At 58.6% G+C, this 23,473-nt stretch overlaps 1 protein-coding gene across 50 annotated transcripts in view; it reads right to left on the bottom strand.

The window, feature by feature from the left end:
• Positions 1 to 23,473, bottom strand: part of NBEAL2 (neurobeachin like 2) — a 34,499-nt gene that overhangs the window by 6,609 nt on the left and 4,417 nt on the right. For 13 of the 50 annotated variants that reach the window (XM_021068649.1, XM_021068651.1, XM_021068650.1 and 10 more), the window contains exons 2-45: positions 19,178 to 19,266; positions 18,958 to 19,086; positions 18,775 to 18,856; positions 18,564 to 18,688; positions 18,332 to 18,414; positions 17,572 to 17,721; positions 16,012 to 16,097; positions 15,632 to 15,914; positions 15,364 to 15,470; positions 14,778 to 14,858; positions 13,277 to 13,360; positions 12,769 to 12,867; positions 11,696 to 12,309; positions 11,482 to 11,614; positions 11,265 to 11,384; positions 10,720 to 11,041; positions 10,417 to 10,499; positions 10,211 to 10,303; positions 9,861 to 10,035; positions 9,598 to 9,737; positions 9,065 to 9,224; positions 8,730 to 8,832; positions 8,410 to 8,563; positions 8,155 to 8,313; positions 7,808 to 7,967; positions 7,562 to 7,647; positions 6,884 to 7,396; positions 5,682 to 5,860; positions 5,421 to 5,580; positions 5,043 to 5,180; positions 4,595 to 4,951; positions 4,361 to 4,510; positions 4,064 to 4,221; positions 3,793 to 3,917; positions 3,570 to 3,705; positions 2,925 to 3,085; positions 2,510 to 2,826; positions 1,839 to 2,410; positions 1,616 to 1,756; positions 1,306 to 1,436; positions 1,108 to 1,229; positions 900 to 1,017; positions 706 to 803; positions 519 to 635 (exon numbers count right to left, since the gene is read on the bottom strand). In XM_021068649.1, the coding sequence (XP_020924308.1) occupies positions 519 to 635; positions 706 to 803; positions 900 to 1,017; positions 1,108 to 1,229; positions 1,306 to 1,436; positions 1,616 to 1,756; positions 1,839 to 2,410; positions 2,510 to 2,826; positions 2,925 to 3,085; positions 3,570 to 3,705; positions 3,793 to 3,917; positions 4,064 to 4,221; positions 4,361 to 4,510; positions 4,595 to 4,951; positions 5,043 to 5,180; positions 5,421 to 5,580; positions 5,682 to 5,860; positions 6,884 to 7,396; positions 7,562 to 7,647; positions 7,808 to 7,967; positions 8,155 to 8,313; positions 8,410 to 8,563; positions 8,730 to 8,832; positions 9,065 to 9,224; positions 9,598 to 9,737; positions 9,861 to 10,035; positions 10,211 to 10,303; positions 10,417 to 10,499; positions 10,720 to 11,041; positions 11,265 to 11,384; positions 11,482 to 11,614; positions 11,696 to 12,309; positions 12,769 to 12,867; positions 13,277 to 13,360; positions 14,778 to 14,858; positions 15,364 to 15,470; positions 15,632 to 15,914; positions 16,012 to 16,097; positions 17,572 to 17,721; positions 18,332 to 18,414; positions 18,564 to 18,688; positions 18,775 to 18,856; positions 18,958 to 19,086; positions 19,178 to 19,266 (7,593 nt within the window). Of the gene's footprint in view, positions 1 to 518; positions 636 to 705; positions 804 to 899; positions 1,018 to 1,107; positions 1,230 to 1,305; positions 1,437 to 1,615; positions 1,757 to 1,838; positions 2,411 to 2,509; positions 2,827 to 2,924; positions 3,086 to 3,569; positions 3,706 to 3,792; positions 3,918 to 4,063; positions 4,222 to 4,360; positions 4,511 to 4,594; positions 4,952 to 5,042; positions 5,181 to 5,420; positions 5,581 to 5,681; positions 5,861 to 6,883; positions 7,397 to 7,561; positions 7,648 to 7,807; positions 7,968 to 8,154; positions 8,314 to 8,409; positions 8,564 to 8,729; positions 8,833 to 9,064; positions 9,225 to 9,597; positions 9,738 to 9,860; positions 10,036 to 10,210; positions 10,304 to 10,416; positions 10,500 to 10,719; positions 11,042 to 11,264; positions 11,385 to 11,481; positions 12,310 to 12,768; positions 15,471 to 15,631; positions 15,915 to 16,011; positions 16,098 to 17,571; positions 17,722 to 18,331; positions 18,415 to 18,563; positions 18,689 to 18,774; positions 18,857 to 18,957; positions 19,087 to 19,177; positions 19,267 to 19,834; positions 23,150 to 23,473 lie in introns of those variants that run through there. The other 37 variants (XM_021068662.1, XM_021068667.1, XM_021068666.1 and 34 more) reach the window with 26 other exon arrangements.

Here is a 23,473-nt window from a genome sequence, read left to right as displayed (position 1 = left end):
TTGGTTTCAACCTTGGTCCTCCCATCCCATTCCTCCATGTTTCCGAGCCTGTGAGCAGGAGGAAAAGAGAGCCTTGACACATCAGGCCTGGCCATTCTGGGATGCAGGCAGGAAGGTGAGAGGGAGTATCCTAGGCCAGATCCCCTCCTTCTGGTCTCCCTAAGGATGGTCAGATGAGTTGACACCTGCAAAGAAGGCACTCTGCCCCTACTTCCATCTCCTCTGACAGTGACCTCTTTTTCTAAGATGTCCTTTTTTTTTTTTTTTATGGCCATGCCCACAGCATGTGCAAGTTCCTGAGCCAGGGATCGAACCCACACCACAGCAACAACCCAAGCCACTGCAGTGACATCTGCCAGATCCTGACTCACTGTGCCACACAGAGCCACCGGAGAACTCCTCTACGATGTCCTATTACCAGTGACTTTGACTTAGGTTTTCCATCTGACCCAAGAGTTTGGTAAGGACAATGGGGCACATTTTACCAAGTAGGAAGTTAGGGCCCTGCTTCCTCTCACCTCTGCAAAGAAGGCCTTGAGCTGGTTCAGGTGCTGGAAGATGCTAGGTGAGTTAGTGTCCACACGTGCAAGGCGCTGGGCTGCTTCCTCAGCTGATAGCCGAGATGGATGTGGCTCCTGTGGGCAAGTGGCCAGTTGGCACTGTAGCCTGGGCATCCCTGACCACTATCTTCCAGGCCGGCCTTACCTTTAGCAGCTGACAGGGAGTCTGCCCAAAGTTGCTGATAATGCCCTCCAGAGCCTTCCGTTCCCGCTCATCTGCTACTTGGTCCAGGTCCACGGCCCCTGAGCAGGCAGGCCAGTCAGGACTTCCTCTGTGTCCTCTGCATTCAGCCCTCCTCTTTGCCCTGGCCCCCCGCCTGAGTCTGGGGTATTGCTCACCCTCATAAGTGCAGTAGTAGAAGACATTGAGGGCCTCTTCCGCAGCTGGCCCCCGCTGCTTGTAGCCGAAGATCAGGTCAATCCACTCATGCAGGTGGGCGGACACATACTCTGACTCCTAGGGGTGGGGAGGGGGCAGTTGGTCCAAGAATGGCTCTCCCCCTCACCCCCCAACGCTGGCTGCCCATCTGCTGTGTGCTCCTCTCACCAGAGCCCGGCGGTGCTGCTGGATGAAGTCCTCAGGAGAGCTGGCCCATGGGGGCAGCACCACATCGCCCACCTTCTCATTGGTCAGCTGGAGGCAGCCCAGATCAAAGCCTGGCACAAAGACTGGGTCAGTTGGCTCGCTGTGCCATCTTCACCGGCCACCCCGGCTTGTGTTCTCCATCACCATGCCAGCTCCTACCGTTCTGGTTCTCCAGAAAGTCAGGGAAGTAGAAGAACTCCGGGATGAGCTCCTTCACATCGGCGGGGCTCTCCAAGCGGGCCTGCCAGGCTGCTGCCACTGAGTGGAACTGCCGGTCAGAGCAGTCAAAGCTGGGGTGGGGGCGGGGGCACAAGCCAAAGTGAGGTGGGGAGAAGGGCGACAGGGAGGGAAAAGGTGTGGCCGCAGGAAAGCAGGGAGCCTGAGGCCTAGGATGCCTGGAGGGACCAGCCTCTTCCCCTCCTCTACCCTACCCTGCCCCATGCCATCTGCCTGCCCCATGGGGACGCACCGGCCACTCTGCAGCTGGACATGCAGGGAGGTGAAAGGTTCCACGCGAATGAGGTAGTGCATCACGCCTGCTGCATTGGAATAGTGGGTGCCGTAGTGGAACTTGTCAATGGTGCCTGCTGGGTCCTCGAAGCTCTCATACCTGGAACCACAGTTAGAGGGAGTCAGCAGAAGCCCCCTCCTTGTCCATCCCAACCCCTTCGCCCCGCCTCACCCACACTCACTTCTCCCTCACAAGCTGGGCATGCTTGGGGTTCACCACACCAATGGGCTTGGACAGGTCCCGGAAGACGGCCGGGTTGCTGAGGTCCAATGTTGGGGACACATAGTCCTGTAGGACCCAGGGGAACTGGCCGCCCACCCGGGTAGGAGCTACATGAGAGTCCTGAGGGTCTACCTGCCCACCCTGACCCTCAGGAAGAAGGGCAGAGCCCACAGGTGAGGGTGCACCACGTGGAGGGGTTGCCGGGGAGCCGGAGGGACTATCTGGGTCAGGAGTCCCTCCGGGGAAAACAGATGCCAGGAGGGGAGGAGAGTGGGGCTGCGTGTGTGGGGGGACAGCAGGGAACAGAAACCAGGTCTCAGGAAGCACCCGCCTGGGACCAAGTTCAGGGCTTGGCCCACCATCCACGCCCACACTTGGGTGAAGCAGGGCTGGCAGACCAGCGGGGTGGGGTGGAGGTAGGGGGCAGGACCTCACCACAGGGTACTGAGACAAGTCATTGTAGGTCCGCCCCGCGATGGTGTTGAGTTGCATCAGGTATTCAAAGTTGGAGATCTCGCGCTGTACCCATTTCTGGGGGCAGGGGCAACAGGTGAGCCAGCTGGGTTACCAGCACTCTTCCCAACTGCAGGGCCCTGACCTCACGTGATCCTCACACTCCAGGGCTCTCACCTGGGTAAGGCCTGAGGCGCGCAGCATCTCCTGGGGGGAGCGGCTGCTTAGGTAGCCTTGGGTAGGGGGTCGCAGGCGCAGGAGCCACGAGTACACCTGGTTCCGAACCTGGGTGTGGGGTGGGATGGGGCAAGGCTGTGGCCTGGGGCCCTGGTAAGGAGAGGAGGCTGTAGGCCCGCCCACCTTGCATGGGAAGTTGAGGAAGTAGTTGGCCTGATCAATGAAGAAGAGCTCAAGTGCTGAACGGCGCAGGTTGAAACGCCGGAGGTGGACCTCACGCAGCTGGGCCAGTGGGCGCCGGAAGTCATGGCCGATGCCTGTGGGGATGGACGGAGGGTGCAGGAGTCGCTCACCCAGGCCCCACAAGACCCCAGCCATCCTTGCCATCCTTCCATCCTGTTCCATCAGAACTCACCCTCCTCGGTTTCAACACGCTCGGCACTGCCATCATAGAAATACACATGCTGTGTGGTGACCTCTAGCAGGCCTGGTACCACAGCCACCACTGTGACCAGTTGGCATTCAGCTGACAGCACCAGCTTCTCATGCTGCTCGTCCAGTTCTGCTGCCTCCAACCTGGGGGTCAGCACCCACTTTAGGCACTAGGCTCTGGGACCCCTTTCCCAACAAGCCCACGGACAACACTTTCAGAGTGCCCCTGAGTCATGAGGAACACTGCTCATGACTCCCAGGGGATTGGGTGGAGTTGCCCAGGGCCAGACCGGCCCCAGTCCGTGCCCACGAATCCAGGCCTCTGAATGTCCTGCCGGAACACCAACCACCATCCCCAGCTCCCCTTTACTTGGCCCCTGCTCATTCCCATGGGCCCCCATCCTAGTCAGGTTTGTCTCTCAGTCCTGCTCTGGGGTGCCTCGCCATGAAAGAGCAATTACCCATCCTGTTATAGCTCTACCTAACTCCCCACCTGATTTTGGACCATCTATCTGGGGCATTTAGCTTTATGGCAGGAGAGGAAATGGACTCAAAGTCATCCCACTGCCAGCAAGCACACACGGGACCCCTGCCTGCGGCCCAGTGGCTTTCTCCCAGCTCCACTCACGCAGTCTCTAGCGCAGCCAGTTCATCCTCACCCAGCTGGTCTTCCTGCAGCTCCTCGGGTAGGGTGCTGACTTTGGCCTCTTTGGTCACTGCTAGAGGCAGTGAGGCCTCCTCGGTGGGTGTCAGGGGGGCCTCACCTGCAATGGGCCCAAGGGTGCTCAGCCAGAGCTAGACAAGACAGGGCAAATGAGACTGAGTGGACCCAGCTCAGCACATCATCTCACCCAGGTTGTCCCGTAGGGCACTGGCTTCCAGGTGAGGGTTGAAGTGATGGTTGGGCACCAGCTTCAGACGCATGCGCGAATATGTCTCGGCACTGGACAGCTTCCAGTGGGGGGTGGGCGGGTCCCTACAGATATGTCCCCAGTGACGGTCATAAGTGGGGGACAGGTCTGCAGACCTCCAGCTTCCTCCCAGGCTTTACCCCAAAGGCACCCTCCTGGCCCTTCCCTCCCAAATCCCACTGACCAGGACTCCGTCCTGAACCCTGCCCACCTCAGGGCCCAGGGCCCACAGGGGCTGGAGAGCTGACGCCACAGAGCCCCCCAGTGCAGCAGGGCGGTCGAGTGCTGTGCTGCCTGCTGCTTCAACGCCGCCAAGTAGCGCAGTCCCTCCAAGCGCGCCCGCCGCTGGGCAGATTCCAGCACCAGCTCCTGCAGGGTGGGTAGGGTGGGAGAAAGGGCGAGTTCCGCTGGCTGCTTCCTGTGCTAACCCTGTTTCTCCACTGTCTTGTCACTGTTCTCTGGGCCCACGTGTGGAACAGCTCTCCATCCGCCACCTCAGGCCACACACCTGGAAGGCCCGACGACTGTGTGCCCGCTCCCGCTGGCGCCGCTGCCCACTGCTCATGAGCATGTCATAGCAGGCGTTCCAGAAGCCTGACATAAGGTCGTGGCTCTTAGCATAGGTGTCCATTTCAAACTGCGACATGGTGGGCTGCACCTGAAGGACCGGACAGAGAGAGGAGACTGAGCTCGATGTGGCTCTGAGCCGCACTTCTCCGCCCATGGCCCCAGCTTGAGGTACCTGCTTGTCAATGAAGTGACGCCATTCAGGGGTGGCACAAAAGGCCTGGAAGTCCTCAAAGAAGGTGGGGCTGCCGTTCGTGGGCGGCAGGGAAGGAAGCCCCCACTGCAGCCCGAGTGGCCCGTAGGCTCGGTCCAGCAGCGTGCGCACCAGCGGCACCAGCCATGAGCACCGCTCTGCAGCAGTGGCTGCAGCTGGGGGCTCCTCAACCCCGGCAGGGTTTTCCGAGGGTAGGGTACTGAGTGCCCGTGCCAGTGCCGCTTCCAGCTTGGAGAGCACATAGCAGGCCTCCTCCCGGCGCATGGGCACTGTGGTCTGCAGCAGCGCATGCAACTTCACATAGGCCTGGGCGTGCAGCTATAGACAGAAGGGAAATAGTGTCATCAGTTGCTCCCAAAGCTCCCTATACCTGCCACACACCCTCTCCCAACACATACCCTGTGCTCACCTGTGGATCCTCCAGCAGGATGTAGCCAAGCACGAGGCGCAGGCCAATCTGTGCCATCTCTCGGAAATCTGCTGTGCCATTGGCCAGGTGCGGCCAGGCTCCCAGGCGATCAAGCAGGCTGCACACACCTTCAAAGAGCTGCCACATACCATGTATTCCAGGCAATCGTCACCAGAGGAGGCCAAGAGCCCATGGGGAGAAAGCAAAGTGAGGTTTGGGCTGGGGGCCAGGGAGGGTTTGCACATACAGAAAAACCTACACTCACAGCTTCTGGAGCTGATGCACCCATGACTGCACACATGTCCTCATCCACCTCCCAGTCCAGACACTCTCAGGCACTTGGGAACCTGATGCTCATGTCTCTCTGAGCTGTCGTACCTTCTCACTCCAAAGCTCCTGGTTACCATGGCCCTCGGCGCATAAGAAGTCCTGCAGCAGGCGTAGCAGCCAAAGCGCTTGCTGGGTGAGGCTGGCCAGCACCCCAAGGGGGGCCTCTCTGATGTCCGTCAGGGCTGACTCCAGCATCATCTCCAGGAGGCTGAGGGTGGGGAGGTGAGGGACTCAGGTGTCTACCCAACCACCTTCCTGGCCCCCAGGCTTCTCTGAGGTCCCTCCTCTTCCATAGTCACCCCCTCTTACCTGCGCTTGATGTAGTCTGGTGGGCGCACAAGTGTGGCTGAGGCCCCCAGCTGGGTGAGCACAGAGAAGACCTGGCCACGCTCCCGCCAGGCAGCCTCATCGCTGCCATCCACGCCCCGCCATGTCACCGAGAATAGCACGTTGGTGAGCAGGTTGCAAAGCTCCTCTTCACAGGTTTGCTGCAGACAGAGTGGGTGTGGGCTGGGGAGGGGGGGAGTCACTGCCCCACCACCATCCCTGTTCAGCACCTCTGCCCACCCACTAGTAGGGACAGCAGGAAGCAGAGCCTTTGGCCAATAGCCAAGCCAGCCTAGCACTGAGGCCCTGAAAAATGGTGTGGGCTGAGTTCCAGGGAGGACCCTGTAGTTCCAGGGCTCCAAAGAGGAGACAAAGCACTTCACCTGGTTACCCCCATAGTCCTCACAGGCCTCAAGGAATGGCCTGGAATTCTCTGGAAGAATGCCATAGAATAAGCAAGAGGCCTGCCCCCAGATCCAGAAGCACAAGCCAAGACCCTTAGAGCATTGCTATCTGCAGGTCTGTGAGGTCCTTGCTCCACAGGCTCCCCGCCCCCAACCCCTTTTAGAGGCCACACTGTGGCATATGGAAGTTCCTGGACTAGAGATCAAATCAGAGCTACAGCTGCCGGCCTACAGCTGTGGGATCCAAGCTGCACCTCACGGCAATGCCGATCCTTAACCCACTGAGCTAGGCCAGAGATTGAATCTGTGTCCTCATGGATCCTATGTTGGGTTTTTAACCCGTTAAGCCACAATAGGAACTCCAAAGTAAGTTTTTTTTGTTTTTTTTTTTTTTGTTTTTTTGTTTTTTTTTGGGTCACACCTGCAGCATGTGAAGTTCCCCAGGCCAAGGATACAACTCACGCCACAGCGATGACAATACTGAATCCTTAACTACTAGGCCACCAGGGGACCCCCCCAGGCTTTCTTAAGGGCCTTTTGAAGACTGGCTAGTGCCCCCAACTCTGTCTTGGCATGACTTGCTCTGCTCTGAAACACCCCACACACCTCAGGAACATTCTGTAGAGGAAATCCATGAGGGGGCAGCACCGGGCCCAAATGGCAGCTGTAGCCCTGAGGTCAAACAGGACCACACCTTTGGAAATGATACACTGCCTGCCTCACGTCCCAGAGGTGCCCTCCCTTGGTGCCATGCAATGGTAGAGGGTGGGCTTGCCTCACCTGAGGGTTACTGGTATTAGACGTGTCATCTCCACTGATGGTGGGCTCTGGCAGGCTGCCATCCTCCAGCACATTGGAGAGACTGGAGCTGTGGCGGCCACGGGAAGGAGGAAAGGGCCGGGGCCCATCCAGTGGGGAAGGTGTGCCAGGCTGGCTGGCTGGAGTGAGGGTTCCGCTGCCGCTGCCACCGCCAGCAGTGTTACCTGAGCTCACACTGGACCGTTCCAGGCCCAGCTCAAGGGGTGTGCAGAATGGGGAGAGAGCATGGTAAAAGCTGTCCGGGTCGGGGGAGGGAGCCTCTGAGGGTAGGAAGACGTCCGAAGATTCAGGTGACTCAGTGGGTGGCTTGTGTAAGGCTGGCTCCGGGGAGGTGGGTGGCTCGGGGGAAAAGGGCAGGGGACTCCCGGCTGTGACAGCTTCCACGACAAACAGCCGGGTCAGCACATCCTGCCAGCCAGCCTGTCGGGCCAGCAACCGCACTATGTCTGGCTGTCCATAGATGAGGTGAAAAAGCTGCCGGGCCAGGGCATAGCAAGTGAGGGACTCATCCGATAGCCTGCCCCACTCCCTCCTCCTGGGGCCTTTGAAGGAGAGGCCTCCAGAGATCCCTGGTCACAGGCAAAGTGAAGTCCTCAGGGTAGACACCACCCCCCGACAAAGCTTTCACCTCCCACTCACCTGACGACAAACATCCAGGCGGACGCTGAGGTCAGCCTGGAGGGACAGCTGCACCACAGCCAAGAGATCTGAGAGGTTCAGGCAATCTGGGAAGATGGCCAGAAAGGGCCTGAGTGGCTGACCACAGAGGGGAACTGTGATCCCCTGTTGGCTCAGTCTTGGCCCCTGAACCAACACCTTCCGTACTCCCACCTGCCATTTCCTAGATCTATGTCGCCCCTCTACTTGGCCCCAACCAGGTAGTACCTGCCCCCAGGAACAGCTTGTAGAGGCCCTGGCAGAGCTGGGGGGAAACGGCCCCCTCCGGCAGGCAGGCAATGAGACCCTGAAGACCACACTCTCGCAGCCGGAGCCGCTGGCGGCTGCGCTCAGGTAAGCGCTCATTCTGCTGCAGTCTGCGCAGGATCTGTGTGGGGGTGTCATCGTGGGGAAGGAGTTACTGTAGAAGGGTAAGTCACCAAGCAGATGTGTGGCTCTGAGAGTAGCCTGCAAAGGCAGCTTCATCTGCCAGTCTGAGGCCTACTGCACCTCCCTGGACTCAGGCAAGGGTCCCAGTGAATGGGATGCCAGGGTTGGGAGTCAACTGGGCATACCTTGCAGACCCGGTCAGGCAGCGAGGGTGTGGACCTTGGCCGCACCAGCAGTGCCAACAGCACCTCAAGGTTCCCTGGCTCCAGCAGGAAGATGGCCAAAGATTCCTGGGCTGGCAGGCTCTGTAGCAGTGCCAGCAGCAGATCCAGCACACCCACCACCTGGGGATACAAAGTCTTACACTGAGCTGGGCCTGCACATAGTGGTCCACGTACTACCCCTCACCCAAGCCTCACCCTCACCAACCTCCAGCCTACCTGGCCATCATCAACCCCAGCAGCCAGGAAGTTCAGCACCACCTGCAGGTCATCAGAGGAAGAGCTCCGCACCAGGAATTCCCGCACCAGGCCGAGGAGTGACGTCTGCACCGTACGCAAGTCATCCGCCGCTAGGGGGCGCTCCCGCTGCAAGCTGGGCAGGTCCCAGCAGGCACACGTGCCCAGGCCCAAGCGAACAGAGGAGCATAGAGGGGAGAACAAGGAAAGTGGGCAGGTAAGCTGGGGGCTTGAACAGCCCTGTCCCCAGGCCAGAGGCTGCGGTGTCTTCCCGCGGACCCATCTGCCTCTACCAGGCTCACCTGTAGTGGGTACGCAGGGCATCAAGGATGAACTGGACCCCATACTTCTTCCGCAGCTTCTGTCTATGCTCACGCACGATGCTGGACACGTACTGGATGTGGCCTAGGTGGGCATCAGCTAGATGGCTGATGGTCACCAGGCTGAGCTGAGTCCTTTCTATCCTCTAGGACAGGGCCATGACTCTGCCAGACCCCACCTGGGGAGGGTCATGTTCCCCTTGGGCATTTCAGGGCAGATAAGTCCCTCAGTTCACCCAGAGCAGGGTTATAACTTCTCAGAACCTCCACCAGCACCCTGCCCGGCCATGTCCCCACATCCAAATCCCCACACCTACCCAGGCGCACAGCAAAGTCACTGGAGGTCCAAAGGTGAAAGTTGAAGAGCAAATGCTGGTAGAGCAAGTATAAAAGGGGCCCACTGCCCTCCGCTGCCACCAGCTCCATCAGCAGCTGGGCAGACATGAGCACATTCATGTCCATGGCCCAGCTGGGGACCTGGGTGGAGAGAAGCTGGGGTGAGATGTCAGGCCCTGCCCACCCACTCCCAGACCTCCCCGCTTCCACCCTGCCCTGCACAGGCAGACAGACACAAAATCCTGCCTGCCCAAGACCTTTCAGTGGCTCCCTGCTGTCTCTAAAGTACAAGTTCCCAGCCGGCTGTGCAGGTATCCTGTCCCTGCCTGTGCTGGTGCTTCCCCCAGACACTCTCAGCCAAAACCTGCCCAGCCTTTTAAGGCGCTGCTCAAATGCCAACTCTCCCAGGAGGCCCTCCCTGACTGATAGCATCAGGTTCCCCTTCTTGGTCCCTCCAACCAGTTCCGTGGTCAGACCAAGCAGCCCCCACCCTGGCTGCGCCAGCAGGCCCCACCTTGCGCAGGAGGGCCCCGATGATGGCAGGCCCCTGGCACTGCACCAGGCTCTCCTGGTTCACAGCATGGCCCTGCAGGAAGTTCCGCAGCATCAGCAGAAATGCAGCCACTGCATTCCTCTCCATCCGCTCCTCTACTGCTACCAGGAAGGGGACAGATGTGTATCAACTGCCTGCCAGTAGCCATAGAGACCTCAAGCACTCCAGCCCCTCACAACAGCCAGCAGACCTTCTCCCCTCAACTTGACACCAGGGATACTTACCTGAGGACTTGCCTAGTGGGAGAAGCAGGCCCTGGAAGTTGTGGCCAGAGGTCAGTTCAGGCCCCACAAGGTCATGTGTTTCTGCCGGACCTGCCTCGGCCTCTTGGGGCTGTGCAGCCACTTGCTCCAGCAGGGGAAGCAGGGCGCCCATGCCTCCCACACAATTCACCACGTCCTGGGGATGGGGGGCCATCATTAGAAGGCAATGCCCAGCCATTTCCTGCCCTTCTCCACTGCAGCAGACCCTCCAGCCTGGGACCTCAGGGCACAGTGCTGCTCCCCAGCCCGCCCTTTACACACAGGCCCAAGCTCATGATTCCTACACATGCTGCCCGCATGAACACACACACCTTCACATCCCAGGTCTCCACTCTGTGGCCCGTGAGGCGGCCATCCAGCCCGTGGCCAGGGGACAGGTCCAGACAAATGTTGTTCTTACAGGCCTAGGACAGTGGATGAGAAGGCAGCAGGGGTCAGTGGAGGAGTTGGAGCCAGGGGGTACCCAGGTAGCGAGGTTGAACCAAGTGCCCTCTGCCGCTGCCCCCACTCCCCATACCTGAGGTGAATAATGGAGGAGTAGCTTGGTGGCAAGCTCATGCAGCTCACCCTCAGGCTTGAAGGGTGCTGTCTCATTCGGCCCTGGGGGGTGGGCAGAGGACTTCAGACCGGGCTGGGCTTCTAGTGAAACCCTATCCAGAGTCTGCCTCTTCTCTGCCTGATCAGAGAACAGACCCTCAGGGATGCCTTCTCCCCAGCAGACTCCTAGTTTCTGGCCTGGGCACTTTATAAGACCCCATCGCCTGGGACTTGGGGCAATGGGGTAGGGCTGGGGCAGGGCAGGGGGGATGGTGTTGCATACCCAGGTTACAGAGGACCCGCAAGGCTTCCACCTGCAGGGCTTCATGGAAGATGGCCACAGCCCCTAGCTCGCCCTCCAGGGATGTGGGGCTGCCCCACCGAGTGTCCTGTGTGCCTGCAAGGGTAGAGCTGATGCTGCCCTCCTGCAGGGGGGCCACCAGCCCAGATCCCCAGCCAAGCCCTGTGGTGGCCGGGACAGACTGGGAGCGGGTGAGGGAGGGGTGCGTGTGAGCCAGGGCAGCAGGGACTGATGGCGCAGGCAGCCCCGTGGTGGTGGTCGTTGTGCGGTGCCCAGCAGAGCCGATACAGCAGGAAGAGAAAGGCTGTGGGGTCAGGGTTGGGAGAGTGGTCAGGTCACAGCAGAGCCTGGGGTTCTACCTGTATCTAGTTCCTCAGTGACCCCCAAGGCTGCACAGACTCCAGAGGCTGAGGGCTGTGAGGTGGTGCGATGGGGTGGGGGAGGGGAAGGAGACACAGGGGCTCCAAGTCCACCCTTGTCCAAGTCCCCCAAGCTACCTAAACCTCCCCAAACCCCACCTGGCACACCTCATTAAGGGAGGGGCAGCGAAGGGTTGCTGTCTTGACCAGATGGCCATCTTTGTAGACATAAACCAGGTTCTGGCTGAAGGGCCGGCGCCCAGGCACATGGACAATGGCCACACAGTGCTAGCATAGAAGCCACAACATCAGGCCATAGGTTGGGACCCACGCCCCCTCCACGTCCCCCCCTCCCCCTCAACGCCATATAAGGAGGAAGGCTCACCCAGGTAGAGTCCAAAAAGGACACTTCAGGCAAGCTCATGGTCAAGTACTCCTTCCGGGTGCACACAGCCACCACCAGGGTCCCGGCCGCTGTGAAGAAGGCTTCAAACCCTGAACCACTACTGGTGAAGAAGCTGGGGACAGGCCAAGCAGTTAGGCCTGCTGGTTCTCCTGCTCACCCTGGCACTGTGCCCTGGTCCCTGGCAGTCACCCACCTGTACAGCTGCTTTCGCTGGAGTGGCCGGGTGGGAGTAGGGGTGGGGGCCGGGACTGGCGCTGCAGCCATGGGGTGCAGACAGAGCCAGGCATGGAAAGTGAAGCCAGGGCCTGGCCATCGCTGCACAGGGGGTACCATGATACCCGCCATGCTGGGCGTGAGGTCAAAGTAGTGTAGGGCTCGGGCAGGGCCCCGGTCCCGGGCCATGCCTGATAGTGCGCGGATGATGGCTCCTGCGTGTCGGGCATTCTCAGCCTCAGCAACGCTCGACCCTGAGTCCAGCCCTGGTGGGGGGCGAAGCAACTGACGCAGCTCCAAGGGCCTTAGTGACACGTGGCCCAATGCTTGCAGCAGCGCCAACAATTGCTCCTGGCAGCGGGTCCCCAGGGCTACTCCTGTGCTGAGTGTCTCCAACAGACAGCCCACCAAACCAGCCTGCACACATGTGGCACGACTGGCAGGGCAGCTGTCACAGAGCCACCAGAGGCGCTGTGCTAGGAAGAGCCGCAGCTCAGCTGTGGGCAGAGCTGGCAGCCACCGCATCAGCACCAGCACTGGCTGCTCGTTGCGGATTGGTGGCGGTGGACATGTGCTGTGGTCACCCTCCACGGCCTGTGGGTGGAAAGAACGTCATAGTTCCTGGGCAACTGGCATGGAACAGGCTACCCTACCAACAGTGGGACTTCCTATCTCAGTTTTCCAGCCTGCAGCATGAGAAAGCAACATGTACTACCCTATCCAGCTCACATGTGTCTGAAGCTCAGGAAAGCCAGAAGTACATGGACAACTGTCACTCTCAGCAACGGTCCTCGGCTTTCTGTCTGGGTCGGCCTACCCAACTGCCTATCCCTGGGATCATCCTGGGGCTCGCTGATATGCAGCAGCTTCTGAGCCCATTGCAGCTCAGCATCCTCACCCCAGTGACACTGACACATACAGTCAGGCTGCTGGTCACACTATGTACTGGCCATAGTCAACACAGTTCCCCAAGGTGGAGAGCTCACCTTCTGTGGTAGCCCTGATTTGGTCCTAGCTGCCCTCGGGACCCTGATCCCAAGGCCCTGCCCTCACCATGTTGAGTAGCTCTTGCAACAGCCGATGGGTGGGGGGACCGTGGCTCTGCAGAACTTCGTGCAGGTGAGGGTAGCCAATGCGTTCCTTGAACACCTCCTGTGTGGGGATGTGTGGAAAAGGAGTAAGTGCGTATGTGGGCCCCAGGGCAAACTTGCACCCCACAGGAACCCTGGAGGAGGCAACATCTTTCACAGCTTCCTTGTCTGGCTCTGCCTCTGGGTCACAGAGCAAGCAGAGGTGGGGACCCCTAGGAGGGATGTGGGGCTATGGGTCCACCTCAGAGGGCTGTAGATGGTGGTCTGCCACAAGCTCTCCGGCCTTGAGCTAGGACAGCCAGCTCCCAGGACTGGCTAATGACCACACCCACCAGTGGGCTGAGCTGTAACCCTGGGGTCAGGATGGTTACCTTCCCAGCTTACTTGCTCTAACAGCCACCAACAAGGCAGTTCTGGAGATGTGTGGTCATTTTAACTCCTACCCCACACCCCTACCGCAACGTCCTCACCTTGGCTGAGGGGGAGCCGCTCATGATGCAGGTCAGCACTCTGACTACATGGACTGCAATTGCATCTGTGTCCTGGTCCAGTACCTTGGGGTGGGGAGGAGCAGTCAGGAGAGGCAGGTGCCAGGACATCACGGCTGGCAGCACCCTGCAGTAAAAGGGGTATAGGGACAGGAACAGGTGCCCCAGGGCAGGTAGCTGAGCTGGCTGAAGGCTTTGGGAGTGTGGCAACCCTGTTTGAGTACCAGGCTCTCTGTTCCTGGCCCATAGTGCTGTGACCCTAGAGCCCTCTCTCAGCAGCTTTGGCAAGACCCACTCAGACACAGAAGCCAAGGAAAAAAAGCAGGGTTGGGACAGATGAACCCTCTTGGCCAAGGCCCTCTGCCCTCCAGAGGTAGGTTTATACGCTTCAGTCCCCACCCATCCCCACCCAATCTAGACACACACGTGCAGGCAGGCTGACAAGTGCCCCATCACCCATGATTGACAGGGGGTCGGGAAAATTTAGGAACAATCAATCACAGGATGTTAGAACCAGAAGAACCTTCGAGACCTTTCAGTCCTACCCTGCCCCTTTGCCCTAGATCCAGGTGGGGATACTAAGGCTCATCCTGGCCAAACCCAGTGGTCAGAGACATGCTGCTCCTTTACCCTGCCCTACTGAAGGGGTAAGGGTATGAAGGCTTGGAGAGTTTGCCAGCAGGTGCTAGGCTTTATTTTGGCCCCATGGGGACCTTGGTTTCAGCTCTGCCTGACTCCCCAGGTGACCTCAGACAATCTTTTCCCCCTCTCCAGGCCTCAGTTTTCTCATCTATAAAAACCAGGGGCCTCACCAGCCTAGCCTGCTTTGTAGATAAAGGGAAATGCAGGTTCTCAGAAAACAGCCAAATGCAATAGACTGCCTCATAAAGACAAAACCAAGGTGGGACTCTGGAGGTAGAGGCCCAGGTGTTGAGGCATCAGAAAGAGGGTGCCTCATGCATAGCCCCTGATACCCTGTAGCCTCCTACAGCCTCCATACAAAAGGTGAGGCAGGGAGCATGTCATGAGGGCATGAAGGGATGAGGGGATGGGGAACTCCCGGTGATCTGCTTAGGGCAGGTGCAAGGACCCAGGGAAAGAAGTGGCCCCATGGTGGGGGGAGGGGATCTTCTCTCTGATCACAGCCAAATCTCTGACTATCTGGGTCTCTTATTTCCCCTTTTGTGCAATGGGGGTGGGTGTTTGAGTTTCGAAGGTTCCTTCCAGCTTGGCATAACCATATCCCAGCTCCCAAGATTAATACAAGGCAGGATCTAGATCGCTCCTACCCTATTCCCTAGGATGGGATTTGGAAAAAAGATGAGACAGCATGGGGGAACCAGCCCCATCACTCAGCCACACCAGGCCTGACATATATCTGCTTGTTTCCCCTGCATAGCGCAGAAAGGCTCAAAGAAGAAGCCCCCAGGGGGTGGGTGCCCAGGGACATGGGTGCCTGAGCTGGTCAGCCCCAGGGTGGTACCTTCTGGACATCGGGCTCGGTCAGTAACCGGGTAGCCAGGTCACTGTCCCCCTCAGGGGGCGCCCGGGCCTGCAGGTATAGCTGTGGGGAAGGGGGAGGGCACAAGGTGGAGGAGGCAGAGGAGAGAGATGGGGGAAGGGTGGGGTTAGAGCAGGACCTAGGGCAGGTGCCTGGGCTTGCCCCGGAGGGAAGGATGCCCCCTGGTCCCCACAAGGCATTAGGGAGGAGTAGGGGAGTTAAGCCACCCATGCCCTGCCCAAAGGGACAGAGCGGGGGCAGATAAGTGGGCAGAAACAGGCACTGCATCCAAAACAGCTGAGCCTTCCCCCTGCCCCTACATATGGGACTGGGGAAAAGGGAAACAAGAGCCAGGCCAACTCCCACCCTTCTGCAGCAGCCCTTCACCGTACAGAGGTCCAGAGCCATCCTGAGTCCCAGGTCCTCCCACTGAAGTGTAGGCCATCCCACCAGCCCCAATTCCCCAGCCCCAGCCAGTCCAAGTTTGCTCATCACCAGCTCGGCACCCACACAAGTGCCCCCAGCCTCTGGGTTCCAGGCCCTCCATCCCAGCCTGAGCCCTGCCCACCTTGCTGTTCTGGATGAGGCGAATAAGGTGTTCAAAGCAATTGTTGCTGAGGAAGGTGGCCTGCAGAACTGGCCGGTCCTCGCATGCCAGCATCATGGGAATGGCATCTGTGGAGGGTCAAGGGTCAGCCCCGCCCAAGCCCCTCCCAGCAGCACCTCTGGTCAGCCTTAAACCTTCTTCCCGTGCTGCCCAGGCCAGCCTTTCCATCATCACTTGGACCTTCCCTTGCTAGTGCCACCTACCCAAGGGCCCGAGAGCCCATACCCACCAAGCATGCTGACCCGCAGGGTGACGAGGGCCTCTTCAGGGTCCGGGCTTGGCCCGGCTGGCCAGTCGGTATTAAGGACGCGGAAGTAGCCCTCAAGCAGGGCTCGGAGCTCTGGCCCCCGGGGGGGTGTGCGGCTGGCATGCAGGATATGTACCGCACCCACTAGTGCCTTCAGCGCCAGCGGCACTAGGCGGGGGTCCTGGGCTGGCCTGTGACCCCAGGCCTGCACCACACCCAGCAAGCCCTGCACAGAGCCAGCACTCACAGCCTTCTGCCCGTTCTCCTGCAGGTGTGGGCAGAGATGGGCAATGGGTAAAGGGCTCACCCAGCAGAGACCCTGAGATGGCCCCCCTCTGGCCCACAGGCTCCTTCCAGCCTACCTTCCCTCCTGCAAGGACAGCACCAAAGAGGTGGATGAGACGCAGCAGCAGCACAGGAGGCAAGCGATCTGCATCCTGCAGGCTCTCTGGATGGGGGTGGGGGTGGGGAAGGCAACAATATTACCAAGCTTGCAGGGCTGTGGGTCCAGGGCACCACACAAGAAGCGGGTGCCCTAGGGTGTGGCTGTGGGGCTGGGCCAAGGAACAGGGCTGGGAGGCCTAATCTGAGGGAGAAGACAGTTCTGTGGGTTCTGCTGGGGGTCTAAAATGTCTATGCAAGGGTGTCTGAAGAGGACACAGCCCTTCTTTGGGGAGCTTGTAGAGAACACAGCCAGTTCCCTGAATCTTAAAGCTCCAAAAGTGGGGACCCCCACACTTCTTCATGGCAACCCATGAGGCTTTAGTTTCTTAGATGCAAATCTCCTGGTCCCTCTGCTCTGTGATGGTTGGAGCTTCTCATGACCTGCTCTGGGGACCCCACCATATCTATTATACAGATGTCCCGCACATATCCTCCCCACCCCCACTGGGGACTTCTAGGGGCTTTCACAGCATCCTATCTGGGAGGCCCACTTGGCTCTGCTCCAGCAAAGCTGGACAGGATGCCAGGACATGAACTGAAACTCAGAGAGCAGAAAGGACCAGCCCTGGGTCACATGAGTGTGTGAGGGTTGGGGGTGGGTGTAGGGCTGCCTGGATTCCACTGGGATGGGGTGGGAGGCTTTCTGGGAGAAGGGGCTTTTGAGATGGGACCTGATAATGCAGTTGGTCCATGAAGGGAGTGCAAACAGTATGGACAAAGACCCAGTGGTGGGATAATTAGTTGGATTCTAGGAATGAGAAGACAGGACCATGGCTGGAGAGCAGAGAGCGAGTAGGGCCGGAAAGGGAGACTGTGGGGAGGATAGAATTTGATCTTAAGGGTATTGGGCTATCACTAAGGAATTTACAGTAGTGAGAACAAAATCCAGTATGTTTGTTTTTGTTTTTGTTAATCCAGTGTGTTTGTTTTTTGGGTTTTTTTTTTTTTTTTTTTTGTCTTTTCTAGGGCCGCACCTGCAGCATATGGAGGTTCCCAGGCTACGGGCGGAATCGTAGCTGCAGCAGCCGGCCTACACCACAGCCACAGCAACGCCAGATCCTTTACCCACTGAGTGAGGCCAGGGATTGAACCCTCAACCTCATGGTTCCTAGTCGGATTCATTAACCACTGAGCCACGACAGGAACTCCTGGTTTTTTGTTTTTAATTTTTGGTCATGCTCACAGCATGTGGAAGTTCCCAGTCCAGGGACTTAACCTGCACCACAGTAATGACAATGCCAGATAATTAACTCACTGCGCCACAAGGGAACTCCTCCAGTGTGTGCTCCTGGGAGTGCTCGTGGAAGAATGGAGGCTGGGAGCTTCCAGGGGCATCCCACTGTTGCCCCCACTCCAGACCCAGGCCTGCAGCTCCAAAGGGCACCCCAGAAACACTAAGATATTTTTCAGCCCAATAGACCACCTTCTTCCCAAACTTGGCCTGCCCCTGTCCAGGTAGCTTTCTGCCCTGAACCCACCTGAAGTCCTGGCCAGTCTTCCTCCAATGAGAGAGGGGACCCAGGAGCAGAAGGTGCCCAAGGAGAACAAGTGGCCAGAGATGTCCTGGGAGCAGGGAGCAGCTTCCCTGGGAGTGTGGGACCAGGAAGGGGAGACCCCCAGGGTAGACACTGTCTTGAAGAGAGGTGAATGGGTGGAGTTACAGGACAAAGAGATCCAGAACCAGGGAGTTTTAAGATGGTCCAGATCAGAGTGTCATAAAAATGACTGGGAGGACCCAGGAGATAGGAGAGAAGGGGGAATGGAAACGAACCCCTCCTCAGAAAAGAAATTACTGGAGTTCTCATCGTAGCTCAGCAGAAATGAATCCAACTAGTATCCATGAGGGCGCAGGTTCGATCCCTGGCCTCGCTCAGTGGGTTAAGGATCTGACGTTGCCATGAGCTGTGGTGTAGGTCGCAGGCAAGGCTCAGATACCAAGTTGCTGCGGCTGTGATGTAGGCCAGCAGCTACAGCTCTGATTTGACCCTCAGCCTGGGAACCTCCATATGCTGAAGGGGCGGTCCTAAAAAGACAAAGAGAAAAAAAAAAGAAATGACTCATTTTGCACAGACATGTCCTTCTTCTTCTTCCTGCCCCTAAACTCCCATTTGCCTTTGATGGCCCCTCAAACTCACAGGGTCTCCCAGCCCTGCATGCAGCCACAGGTAATTAGGTCCTGTTTTGTGTAAGAGATGGGGAACTGCAGGAAGGGGCTCAAGTTTGGGGGTGGGGCCTGACCTCTGAAGAAGGTGCTGAATTCACAAGGCAAAGCAGCAGGAGGGAACTTGTATTTGCTCTTCTCCTTGGAGCTGATGACTTCCCTGGTGGGTGGAGATAAGGTGAGGCCAGCACTCCATCCCTCCAGAGTGATTCTCCTCTCACCAACCTGCACACTGGCTCCCTCCCACCTCTGCACCTCAGCCATGGGGGCCACCCGGTCCTCTCCCCAGCCTCCTCTGGGCCCACTCACCCGCTCTGCTGGCGTCGCCAGGTCTGGTAGGGGTCGAAGAGGCCCTCAAAGAGGAGCAGGGCATGCAGGGCCGCGTTTTCCAGCTGAGACCCACGGGCCTCCTGCGGTGGTGGGGGTCCTTTCAGCTAGAGGCATGCAGAGAGGGTGGAGGGGGTTAGCTGGGCTGTGGCTACCATCTGCTGCCCCACCCCCAGGGCAGAGGCCACCTCACCTCAGCCACCAACCAGGTCAGCAATGCCAGCACCTGGGGCACCAGCACCCGGCCCCAGCCTGCCTCTACATTCTCCGGGTTCCTGGGAAGTGAATGACAGGAGAGGTTCCCGTACCATGCCAGCCCCCACTCTGGCCCACAGTTCCACAATCTCCCACCAAGGAGAAGACAACAGGGACCTACCTGCAGAGAACGACAAAGAGCTTGAGCAACAGCAGGGCTTGCTCCAGATCCCGCTCGGCCAGCTGCTCAGTCAGCACATGCAGTGCATCCAGCGGTAGAAGTGGCACCTCTGCACCTGCCTCCTCCGGCCTGCAGTGGGGAGGTGTGGGGCGGCACGGTCACTGGGTACCAAGGACCACTCAGTATCAGTATCCCGCCATTCATGTAGCTCCAGCCTCACCTGCGTGGCTCCAGAGAGCTTAGCGAGATGCTCTTCTCGAAGGTACCCACAAAGGCCTTCAGCCACTGCTGCAGGTAGCCCAGGTCCTTCTGCAGGCAAGAGTTCAGGGGCAGAGGGGCACAGTGGACAGGGGAGGAACACGGGAATGTGGCGAGTGAATGGGGTGGGCAGGGATTGGGGGCAGAGCAGTGGGGTGGAGCAAGGGAGGGATGGGTGGAAGAAGAGGACAGGAAGTTGGAAGGTCAGCATCAGGACTGCCTTACACATTCACCACTCTCTCAGGCCCTGCATCTGCTTTTCTCAGCCTCCTAGGCTCTGCTCTCACTTCCTGAACCCTTGGGGACCCAGGCAGGCCTGACATGGGCAGGGGAGGGGCTTAAGGGTATACATGCCTAGAGCTGGCTGCAGCCCACAAGGGTGCTAGTGCTAAAGGTCTCCCATCCACAAACCACCCTGGGCCCAAAGCCATGGGCGGGGCTCTCGCCTGCCACCTTCTCCCAGATTAGCAGGTACCACCTCCAGGAAATCTTCCTCAACTGTATATCCCAGGACATGTGTGCAGCCAACCTTGGCCAGGCAGACTCACGCACACACATTCCCCCCCTCACGTGTACAGGCCGAATGCCCCAGGAACCTCTGCCCACCCTGGCTGGTTACCTGGACCCCAGGCCCCAGAGCTGGTTCCATGGGCGAGAGAGAGCAGCTGAGCCCGCGCCGCCAGCCAGGGAAACTTTGGTGTGAACGGGAAATGTCCCCTCCCGCCCTGGCCCCCAGAGCAGGAAGCGCAGAGTCATGGTGGGGGAAGGGGGCCGCTTCCTCCCGGCAGACCGCAGGGATGTGGGGGGGCCTGGGGCACCCAGGGCCCAGAAAGAGAAGCTCTGAGGGACCCAGCCCAGCACCAGGGGCGGGGCCTGCAGCACAGAGGGGCAGGGGTCATACTGCCCTGGGTGGAGCTTGTGGACAAAAACTAGTTCTACCAGCATGAAGTCCAGCCTAGAGTCAGGGCAGGTCTATCCAGGGACAGGTTCTGGTCCCTGCTACTAAAGTGCCGTTCATTCAAGGTGCTTACAGGTCCTTGACCCGAGTCTAAGGCCTCAGGCCCAGGGAATGATGCTGGAGAACTCACCCCTATCTTTGCCCCATGCACCTCCCAAGTCCTGGCTCCCCAGTTGGCCTTGCTGGTCTCTTTGCTCCAGGGACACAGTCCTAGACTAGCCCTAATCTGCTCTAACCTTTAAGCCCCTCTCAGGGCATGCAGTGGGTGGTGGTCTGGACCTGAGTTCCTTCCATCCCTTCCCCCAACACCTCCCCTCCCCCATCTTCCATGCTGGTCCTATCTGGAGCCCACACCCTAACCAGTTGAGCCCAGAAGGCAAGCTTCTTTCCCAGAGGCAGAAGGGTGAGACAGGGACAATACTGCAGAAAGATGTAGGGGCAAGAGATACATCTCAGCCAACACCCTGAGTCTGCTCCTCAGGTGCCACAAACCTCAACTCAAGAACTACCTTTGGAGAGATGGCTAACTTTTTGCCACTTGTGGGTCCCAGACCTCAGGGTCAGAACTGAATGGACCCCATGGAAGGGGGTCTGACCCCAGAAGACCGGGGCAGGCCCCCCAAAAACCTAGGCAGAGCCACCTCCACCCTATGGTTGGGCACTTTCCTTGTACGTTTTGTCACAGTGGCCCAAGCAGCTCGGAGTGAGGCCAGGGCTGCCAAGGTACAGGCCCACACCACCATGACTTTTTGCCTGTCAGTTAACCTCTAGTGGCCTCTCCAACCCTCTGTTGCTGGCAGCCTCCCTGCTCGCCAACCTCTGTTCACACCTCTCCTTCTCCATAAACCAGCAAGGACCAGGCCCAACCCTGAAACACACAAGAGCAGGCCAGGGCTCTTAGACTATTTCTTTTGAATGCTTCCCATTGCAGATAGGGAAAGGGCGGGCCCCAGAGGGTCTGCCTAATCCACTACCACAGATGCAGCTGCACCTTCGAGGATGCTGAAAGCCAGACCAGAACAGGGCCAAGACCACTCATGGTAGCGAAAGCCAGTCAACCCAAGATGACCACATGACCCACGACCCCGACTCAATGACCCCACAGATTCCTGTCTACCTTCAAAATTGTCCCAACACCATCCTCCTCTCTTCCACCCCGAGTCAAGCCACAGTCATCTCTCACCTAAAACATGAGTCCTTTTTGCCCACTGCAACTCTGCTGAGCACATGTAAGCCCACATTTGACCATGGCCCCCCTCCCTAACCCAAAGATAAAAGCTCAATTGCTGAGCCAGGCATTCTGGGCCCCTAGTTGAACCAGAGCCTGTTCCTCCAGGCTCTCTGGCCCCCCATGTCTGTGATCCACACCCTCCTATGCAGGCCTCTGCTCCCCAGTGCCCCACTGCCATCTGTGACTTGGGTTTTGATATTTAAGCAGGAACCTACCACCTTCCTCATGGCCATCACCTGGATTGGCCCTCCCAGACCAGGACGAGCCCCTCAACTTGGCACACCCCTGCTTTCTGTCCCTGGAACCACACCCTCGGCCTGTTCAGTGCTACAAACTTCCAGCAGGTCCAGCTGGGGCCAGATTCAGGGCTGAGGCAGTCAAAGAAGCAGTCTCTGTGGGTTCTGGAGGGGCAGGAGGTGTCTCTCAATCACGGTACTAGGCAGGGGTGGGTCTCACCTCTTTCCCCTGGGAGGCCTCAGCATGGCTCTGACCTGGGCCCCATGGCTTGAGGCTGCAGTGTTGGAGGGTGTGGGAGTCCCTGCAGGAGCCAGAAGGCAGTGCTGCATGAGGAAGGCTCCAGAGCCAGAAAGAGGTGGCTGTGCTGCATGGGCTCCCCGCACTCCTCTTCAAGCTCTGCCTCAGCTGGCTCCTCCCTCCCTTTCCAGCTCTGAACAGGAATATCAGCAGGCCAGACCAGTCCCCACCCCAGGCTGACTGGGCCGGGGTCCCAACTCTGCCCCTCCTGTGAAGGCAGGTCAGGAGCAGCCACACTCCTCCCAGGGCCCCAAAGCAGAAGGGGAAAAAGCAGGGGGTATTGAGAAGTCAGTGTCCCAGGAGGGGGAAGGGGTGTATGTCTCAGAGTAACCCTCTGGGGACCCAGGTCTATGCCCAACTAGCCCTGAGGGCACTCCCTGGGTGGACATGGAACCACCACTTCCTCAGAACTCAGCAGTAACCGGGTGGTAACCAGGAGGGCTGAGGGCAGGCAACTGTGGTGCAGATGAGGGGGTGGGGCTGACTGCCAGAGGGACAGAGACCACCAAGCTCCTGACACGGTGTCGCCTGAAACCTGCTTGCGTTACTCCAAGCCTGCCACCAGCCCTAGCTTGCCCTGTGTCTCAGGGCCCAGACCTTGTCCCAAATCCCCCATTCCCACCCCATCACCACCTCACGCGGGGTGTACAATGAGACAAAACACAAAAGTTCCTTAAATAGCATCCAGCACATATCAGTTACCACCACTATCCGATCAGCCTGTCAGCCACCCTGCCAGAGGCTCAGCAAGTCCGCATATGAAGCTCCCCAGGGTGGTGCCCACCTCACCTCCAGCCTAAGCACCCCATATTCACTGGATGCCTGGGCCAAGGATACTATATATCGTCCCTACCCCTACAGGTCTGCATGTGTTTTGCTCTCCACGTTTCCTTTGCCTGATGTTCTCCATCAGAGGTAGCACCTTCCCCAAACTCAGCCCTGACTGGTACTACACAGGTGGTGGGGTGACAAACTGAATGTGGTTGACAGCATGGGTTCTGGAGTCCAGACCTGATTCTCACACTTTGTGGGGTGTTACTTAATATTAATCTCTTGTGCTTCAGCTGCTTCTTAATTTTTTAATTTTTTATTTTTTTGTCTTTTTGCCATTTCTTGGGCTGCTCCTGCGGCATATGGAGGTTCCCAGGCTGAGGGTCGATTCGGAGCTGTAGCTGCCGGCCTACGCCAGGGCCACAGCAACGCGGGATCCGAGCCGCGTCTGTGACCTACACCACAGCTCATGGCAATGCCGGATCCTTAACCCACAGAGCAAGGCCAGGGATCGAACCCACAACCTCATGGTTCCTAGTCAGATTCATTAACCACTGAGCCACAATGGGAACTCCTCAGCTGCCTCTTTAAAACCATCCCTTTGCTTCATATGTAAAGGCTCTCCAACCACACCCACCAGTCCTGGGGAGGAGAGTATGAGCTTCACCCCCAAACCCAGTGCCTCTGCCTTCCCAAGCCCTTGGCATTCTAGGGCAACATTCATCTTCTCCCCACCCATCTCCGTAAGTGACAGATGAGTGGAA

Source organism: Sus scrofa, chromosome 13 (genome assembly GCF_000003025.6).
Source record: "Sus scrofa isolate TJ Tabasco breed Duroc chromosome 13, Sscrofa11.1, whole genome shotgun sequence".
Lineage (NCBI taxonomy): Eukaryota > Metazoa > Chordata > Mammalia > Artiodactyla > Suidae > Sus > Sus scrofa.
This window is presented reverse-complemented; position numbering and strand designations above follow the sequence as displayed.